The sequence below is a fragment of the Antrostomus carolinensis genome, unplaced genomic scaffold, assembly GCF_000700745.2.
Source record: "Antrostomus carolinensis isolate BGI_N321 unplaced genomic scaffold, ASM70074v2 scaffold52584, whole genome shotgun sequence".
NCBI classification, from domain to species: domain Eukaryota; kingdom Metazoa; phylum Chordata; class Aves; order Caprimulgiformes; family Caprimulgidae; genus Antrostomus; species Antrostomus carolinensis.
Window position 1 is genome coordinate 1 of NW_010309694.1, and position 8,447 is coordinate 8,447.

The 8,447-nt window shown below is 35.4% G+C and overlaps 1 protein-coding gene across 1 annotated transcript; it reads left to right on the forward strand.

Moving 5' to 3' along the window:
• Window positions 1-83: 83 nt before the first annotated feature.
• CETN3 (centrin 3) lies at window positions 84-8,244 on the forward strand. The gene is made up of 3 exons (XM_010166171.1): window positions 84-196; window positions 3,071-3,262; window positions 7,808-8,244. The coding sequence occupies exons 1-3, from the start codon at window positions 88-90 to the stop codon at window positions 7,849-7,851; spliced, it is 345 nt and encodes a 114-aa protein (XP_010164473.1). The 5' UTR covers window positions 84-87; the 3' UTR covers window positions 7,852-8,244.
• The last annotated feature ends 203 nt before the right edge of the window (window positions 8,245-8,447 follow it).

Below are 8,447 nucleotides of genomic sequence, written 5' to 3' on the forward strand. Positions count from 1 at the left end.
CCCAACATTCTGTGATTCTGTGAAATTTGTGTTTTCGTATTCATATTCATATATGGTTGCACTTCCATTTTGTTCCAAAAGGTGGCAATGAGAGCCTTGGGTTTTGATGTGAAAAAAGCTGATGTACTGAAAATACTTAAAGATTACGATCGGGAATCGACAGGCAAGATCACCTTTGAAGATTTTAATGAAGTTGGTATGTGTTTGATTTTGTACCTTTAGAGAAATTTTAGTCTATAGCAGTGGCAATTTGGAAGCAGTACTTTGTGTACTTTTTCAGTTATCTAATGCTATAAAGAAATGGAAGACTTCATTTCATATTTTTTCTTAATAAAAATTAATAGCGGAGGAAAATATATCTTTGTATTCTGAATTACTTAGTTTGATATGTAGACATGAATAATAGGCACAGTATAAAAGGAAATAGAATGTACACAGTCCTAATCGTTTTCAAACTTACACAAAAGAATAAGTGCTAACTTAAAATGTACATATTTTTGTGTTCTTTATGGATTTTGTAAGATTTTTCCTTCCTGCTGTGGAAAAAAAATTGGTATTGAATTGCATGGGAAGGAGTGTATACACAGACAAAGTGTAAACTAAATACAGGCTTCACATGTAACAAAGATAAGAGAAATCGAAGCAGATGTTAAATATTGTACTTTAAGGCTTTACAACTGTTGATGAAAACAGTGGAATTTCATTAGGCTGTTTCTTTCATCTGAAGATTGTGTATTGCACAGTTTGGCATACATTGAATATGTCATGATCTGCAGAATTTTTAAAGATTAAGTTTATTTGTACTTTTTTTTTTTGGTTGCTACATGTAATTTATATTTTTGCATACAATTTGTGTTTACAAACAAAGAAGCTGTGTGGGATTTCTCCATATATGGCCTTATATCTCCATTTCATTATTCCAGTGTATGTGCTCAAGTTATTAGATTTCTGTGAATTTTCTGAGGAAAAAAACCTGAAACATCCCAAAACAAACAAACAGATAAACAAAAACCCCAGTGTAGTACATGCCTATTTGCTCTTGGCTACAAATAACAATCTCCTTCATGTGGCAAAACAGTTACTGATTGAAATGTGGCAAATTTTAATGACTTAGGAGATTAGGAGTAGGCAAATGTGTTCTTAATGACAGATAATATTTTTGTGGTTGTATTTCAGGTTAGAGCAAATTATAAGTCAGAAAAGAACCAAAAATAAAGCCTGTGGGGAAATACACGTGATGGGCCCTGATTTAATTTTTAAAAAGTACATTAAAAAATAGAGTATTGCTTTAATGATAATATTATAATTGCATCATTATGCCATACTATTATATAATTGAATATGCTGTAATTACCAAGTAATTCTGTCTTAAATCCCGATGTTCAGTCCTGTCACTGTCCATTGTTTCCTGGTTCTGTCCTGGCTGTCAGCATGGGCAGTCAATAAGTGCTATGAGAAACTAGGACACTTCTTGTAGAAAGCACAATGTATACTTGGAAAACCACTGAAGCTGTCCCAAAAATTGAATCAGGTTTAGATGCCACTGTGATGCAATATGGTCTTGACAGAGAATTAAACATGATGCCACTTCTAGCAGGAAGTTCAGGGAGTTAAGAGAAAATAGGTTGTAGCAGCTTTAATTGTGTAAGAGCTGCTGAACAGAGCTAAGCCATTCTTGAGCCATCTATTTTTCATAATTTAATATTATTTATGCTTTCAAATGTAAGAATGGCCCATCTAAAAGGTATAAAGATGCAATTATATCTTGTCTTGTTTTGTACAATCATGTTACCTGTACTATCTAGAGATACAGTGTTTTATTGCGCCTCAGCTGATGTTGCAGTTGTCTTTTTGCCACGAACAGGAGAATTTTTCAAATGGCATAATGCTGTCGTGCAGCATAGTTGTTTTAAATGAAAATATTTAAATGCAGTGTAAATTTGAGGGATTTACGTAGACATATAAACTTCGTGGCTGTAGTGAGCTTACATGAACTTGAATCTAATTTTTTTCCCCTCAAGTTTGCTAAGCCAGAGCAGGTGTTGCATCTGCAGACAGTAGCAGATGCTAAGTGGTTCTCGAGGCACAAATAGGGTTGATGTGTTTTTAACAGCTTGATAAAAACCATAAATAGCAAACCCTGTAATACAAGACTAGCAGGTACAAAGATGTGAAGATATTTACAGCTGGTTCCGGAAATGTCTGAAATAATGACTAGAAAAATATTTTATGTGGCAAGTTTGTCTTTTCTGTTACAGAAACAGTGAACACTGTGAGGGTGGTCAGACACTGTCCCAGGTTGGCCAGAGAAGCTGTGGCTGCTCCTCCCTGGAAGTGTTCAAGGCCAGGTTGGATGAGGCTTTGAGCAACCTGGTCTAGTGGAAGGTGTCCCTGCTCATGGCAGGGGGGGTTGGAACTGGATGATCTTTAAGGTCCCTTCCAATCCAAACCATTCTATGATTCTGTGAAATGGTTGTGATAAAAGGAGTAATAAAGACTGATGAATCCTTTCAGAATTAACATCTTCTGGTTCATAACACTGTCGTTTTCGTAACCCCTGGGCTTAGGATTTGTTGGTGGGGTTTTTTTGTTTGGGTTTGGTTGTTTTTTTTAGAATGGCTTTGTATCCGAAAGAGAGATTCTATGTGAATGTCTCTCATTACTTAGTGTTTCAGTGTTCTCTCCAACTCAAAATTAAATCCTGATCAAAACATTGAAAATTAAAAAAAAAATCAGATGTCTGCATCTGTCAGAGCTGGTGGGTTGTTTTTTTTTCTGACAGGTAAGTTTGGAACAGAGTAGGCATGTGTGTAATTTTAATTCCTATTGAGAAGCGTGTTGAAAGCATAACTCTGAATTGCCATGTAGCTTTCCACTGCAACAGGTTTATCCTAAAGAGTAACTTGGCTTGGGAAAAGAGAGATGAGAAGGAGAGGTCAGATAACAGCCAAACAAATGTGTGTTGAATTGAAATATATAAAAAATACTGGAAGTGTGTGTTCTTTGCATTGCCTCAGTCTGAATTTACCCTTCAGAATTTTTTAGTCCAACTCAAATATCCTTCTTACAGTGACAGACTGGATATTGGACAGAGACCCACAAGAAGAAATACTCAAGGCATTCAAATTGTTTGATGATGACGACTCTGGTAAAATCAGTCTGAGAAACCTGCGCCGAGTTGCCAGAGAACTGGGTGAAAATATGTCTGATGAGGAACTGCGGGCTATGATTGAAGAATTTGATAAGGATGGAGATGGAGAAAGTACGTGTTAGCAAACAAAAACTCACACAGTCTGGTCTTAATTTTATCTCCTTTTTAAATGTGGTTTTGTTGTGAGAGTGTCCTCTTTGGTTTCCATCTAAATAACTTTCATCTCAAATTTAATTTGGCTTACCAATAATAGAGATTGTTTATTTTGACAGCTACTAGTCCTGAAAAGACATCTGGGAGTCTAAAAATCAAGTTGTTTCACCACTAACTCTTATTCAACCAATGTCTATTAGAAGATTAGTGAAAGTGTAGATGAAGGTGGAAGAATGTAACTGGTGCATGTAGCTACATTACATTTTTTATTTCCTCATAAATCCGTGAAAGGATTACAGTGCTTTCTCTTAAGAAACTCTTGATCCCTCAGTCACTGTTTCTTAGGGGATGATGTGTCACTGTTGTTGATTTCAGCATGTTAGTCAGATGCTAGTCAGAGTATTAAGCTAATAAATCATGCTGGATGTACACTTACCCTATACAGGATCCACTTGGGTGGGACTTTAATGTACCTCTGAATTTAAGAGTGCTGAAGAGCACAGTGTGAAAAATGGCTCTGGGCAGTCGACAAGGTCCAAGGTCCATTCAGAGGGGACTGCAAAAGGGTTTTATTAACTGGATAACAACTCTGTTTTGACACTGTGCTTACTAAATCTTCGTGAGCACTGAAACTTAGGTTGTTTTCATTAACTTAAAAACATCCTTATGTTTACACCAGAAACCTGAATATCTGAATTTCAGGGAGCGCTCACTTGAGACCGTGTACATAAACACTGCATTTTTAAGTCATCGAAACCTACTTCTGAGTTTTTCTTTCAGGGTGGTGATTCATGTCTGAGATTTCACTAGCAACTCATCAGCTTTTCCAGTTACAGTAGTATTTCTGCTGGTGAGCCACCACATCTGTTGGACTCAAAACTCTCACTACTAGTGAAAAAAAAACCAACCTCCCAACTGTGTTGTTGTCAGCCTTGTGACAGGCACTCCTCCCCTGTGTGCTGTTTGTGATTGGTGTTATTCCACGCTTGGAATACAATTACTGAAGTACTGAAACAACCTTTTTTTCTTTCAAGAGGAATAGCAGAACATTTTAAACACGGTCAGTGGTGTCGAAATGCAAACCTTTAATTCCATTGTAGTGGTGTAAATAGGATGCCTGGAGACAAAGATAGTGAAAGGTCAGTGATTCAACTGTCAGGAGAGTGTTAATGTTGGCTGTTACTACTAAAGTAAATGTTGAGAAAATGGTGTGATTTGATGTCTTTCCTTTTGAAGCTGTTGTTTTCTGGTATCTTTCTATGGTCTGAGACCATGTGTCCTTAATAAATCCATACTGATTGTGGTTCTGATGTTCCTCTACACTTCCAGCTGTATCTTCCCACCCGTTTCTTGCACTGTCAGTATCTGACCCCACAGGTGAGATGTTTAAGGGAGCTAACCCAGGGGACAACCGTTCATTTAGGTTTTAAAACTTTATTTTTCTTGCTGCTTGGATCCCTGAACTCACTGCTTGATCAGATTTTCTTGGAGCTGCATCCTGAGAAAATATATTTTGTGGGGTTTTTTTCTCAATGTTTCCTATAGGGTAACTGAAGCGAGTCAGTATAGTGAAAGCTGCAAATGCTGTTTCCAGGCACCTGTCTGTGTGCAGAGATACACAGGACTGTAGCTGTGAATTTCAGTAGACTACAGGATGCCTATTTACTTCCTTTTCAATAGCTGTATAGCAGGCAAGGAACAATGCCTGTTCTATCAGTCCTATAGATTGATTGCTAGTCCACGTAGATACTTTAATTTTTGAGCTTGTTTTGCTTTGAAGAGTTGTAAGGATGTTGCATTGCTGGCTTTACCTTTTTTCCATATTCTTTTTTTAAATTTATTTATTTTTTATTTTTGGGAGTGTATCTGTAGAGGTGAACAAGAGTTAGAAGTCGTCTGCAAGCACGTTTCCTTGTTTGTTCTCTCTCTCTCTCTTCTGAGGTGTCAGAATCATGGATGGTTTTCTGTCATGTGGCTGTTTGGTCACTACAAATTCAATGTAGACCATTAACTCCTTTCAGGCACGTTACTGAGTCATAGTTATTTTGGGTCAGTGCTACATCTTTTTTTTTGTTGTTTTAATTCAAATTTGATCAGCTAAGAGTGGGTGGCTCTGTTTCCTCTTATTCATTCATCCATTCATTCCCTTTGTTAGAGGAATCAAGCACGAGATCAAATTCAGAAGACTGACAGCAGAATGTTAGTATGTGGTGCTGGGTATCCTTAAGGTTCTGTGTGTTTTCTGTTCATGAAAAAAAACTGATGCTGTTTCTTGCCTTTTTTTTTTTTTTTAAGATTCATCCCCAAAAAAGTAAATAATCCTGTGAATCACTGTTCCATTTAGCCTCAAACATCTGCGTCAGGTGACAAAATCTTGTTGTCATCTAATTCTCCTTATTTTCCTGCCAAGAAAAAAAAAATATGAAACTATTAGTTGGTATCATTTTTAATTGATACTTCAAATATAAGAATAATCCCAGCTGTGGTTTAACACATGCCTTGCTCGCAGTGAAATCAGTTGTGAGATACCCAGGCTACCTGAACCCTTGTGTTTTCAGCGAAACCACTGAGCTGTACTGGTACACTGTACATAAGTTTCTGTAGAATAAAGTGTTTTTGACATATTTCTATTTACCTTAAAAAGGTTAATAGCCTTATTTTTGCATTCCTAGTCTTAGGAATGACTTCTCTTTTGGAGTATGATTATTTTTAGAAGCTCAATTCTGCCAGTTCATGCAGTTTTTCTCATCTTGTGTGTGAATGCATCTGCAGGAAACACAATTCTGTCTTAGGTCTAAGATTTTGGTACAGAATTAGGGGGGAAAATCCAACCAAACAAAAAACTCCACTGAAATAATATGCTTTTTCAGCTCTCCAGAATCCAAGTCAATATTTTCTTCATGTTAGCTGTGATGAGAGTTGATTCTTTTATGCTCATTTATATCTTGGAATTCAGGGAAATCTGTCACAAGGAAAGTCTATGATTCCTTCTGATTTCATTGTATTTAACCTGAGAACAGATCCTAAGTCTGAGGAGGATTAACAAGGATTAACTGAGTTACTGGGAACTGTGACTGTACTTCTCTTTGCAGTTTGTTTGAATGTTACAACATTTGTTTGTCATTATAATACCGTATTTCCACTGTGGAGTGCAAATAATTTAACAAAGGTGTTTTAAACCAGAGAATATCTTGGGGAGGATGTTTGTATTTGTGCTGTGACTGTGATAAAGCTGTGGAAATGCTTTTTACAGTCATACACACAACATAGTCTTTATGTGTAGTAGAACATGATGTAGCTGTACCATAGTTTAATATTTCAGAGTGTAGGGTCCTAAGCTAAACTAAATCTACTTGTTTAATATTTTTTTAAATGTGTTGCAATAGGGCAGATTTAGTTTTGGGTTGTTTTTTTTTTTTTTTAGCAGATTTAGTTTTGGGTTTGTTTTTTTTTTTTTAATTCTTTAACATAGTTGAATTTATTTAATTTTCTTCTGGCTGTAAATGTAGCTCTTCCTTTGCAGGGCTTTATTTAGGAATTGGCTTGGACAGATAATTGTCAGGGAGAATTCTTCATTATGTGCCTGGTCTTTTCCATACCACTGACTGATTCTAATCATTCCCCACTGCAGTAATTAGTTGCAGAGTGAACATGTTCATTGGTTAACTGCTTTACAGTGGCTCTGTTTTAACATATGTGTAAGGTCAATAGCTCAGGTATAAGTGCAGCAAAATAATTAATGACTGCTAATTAATTTATTATTGCGACTTAATTTCTTGAAGTACATTTGTGTAAAATTTCTGTTAATTATAACTGAAGAATGAAGAAAGTTCAGATGGGGAATAGGTTGTCAAAAGTCCATTTTAATTCTAGCTAATTTATGGAATCATTAGTAAATTATCTTAAAATTCATTTTGTGTTTGGCAAGTGTTACAGGTTTGAGGGAGAGGAATAGTTTGGAGGGGGTTGAACATAAATATATGAATCATGATTTTAAGAATAAAACCATATTTGATCATAACTGGAGCTGCAACATTGTTGCTTGAGAAGCACTTGTTAAATAAAAATTATTTATCATTTTTAAGATTAGCATAAATCTTAAAAATCATCATAATCAATTATTATTTTTTTGCATAGCCACCTTTTTACATATTTTTCTCAGTGTTTTTTCTATCTTGTTTTACTTTTAGAAGATTTTTACTTTTGTAATCATCAGTAATAGCTTGTTATATGTGAGCTAGGTTTTGGCTTAAGTATTCTACATAATTAAGCCTGCATTCTGACTTTACCTTTTACATTAAAAAAAAAAAAAAGGTGCAAAATCTCTGTTTTTCTAGAAACAGAAAAATCCAGACATATAAACCCTGGTTAGTAATGGTTCAGACACAACGAATACTAACTGGGAAGCCTTTAAGTAAAAAGTATAATACAGATATGCGTTATTTTCTTGTGTGGTTTATGGATGTTTGCTGTTTATCTAATGATTTTCTCTTTTTTCTACAGTCAATCAAGAAGAGTTCATTGCTATTATGACTGGAGATATTTAGCATCAGAAGAAAAGACATGAACTCAGCAGAAAAGGAAGGAATCATTGGCAGTTGCCATTACGATGTCTTTTTACTTTCATTCACTTCTGTAGCTGGAGTGATGCAGAAAATAACTTTCATCACAGGACCAAAATAAAGAGAGGTTATATGCACTGATAGTTCAGTATTTTGGGTCATTAAATATTATCACTAGAATAATTGATAATGTCATTTTAGAACAAGCAAGTAACGCGTTTCAGAATGTCCGAGTACTCGTTTGTAAAATAGCTTTCTATAGGATTTCTAAATTGTATCATATTATAAGAAACTTTTGAGGTTGACCTTGTGTTAGCATTAGCTGTGGCCTTAGTTTTGATACATAAGGTTTCCATTTTAATAAAATTTCCTTTACTATTGCTACTTGAGAGTCTTATTTTTGTAGTTTAATCTGAACTGGACCATAATGTAAAATCCTTCAGGGAAAATATATATATATTTTTTTCATTTATAGGCTTGTACTTCCACTGTTCTAGATGAATGATAACACTAAATGAGCAAGGATTGGCATCCTCAAAGATGCAGTTTATTAACTCTGTATTACCCCACGTGATAGCAAA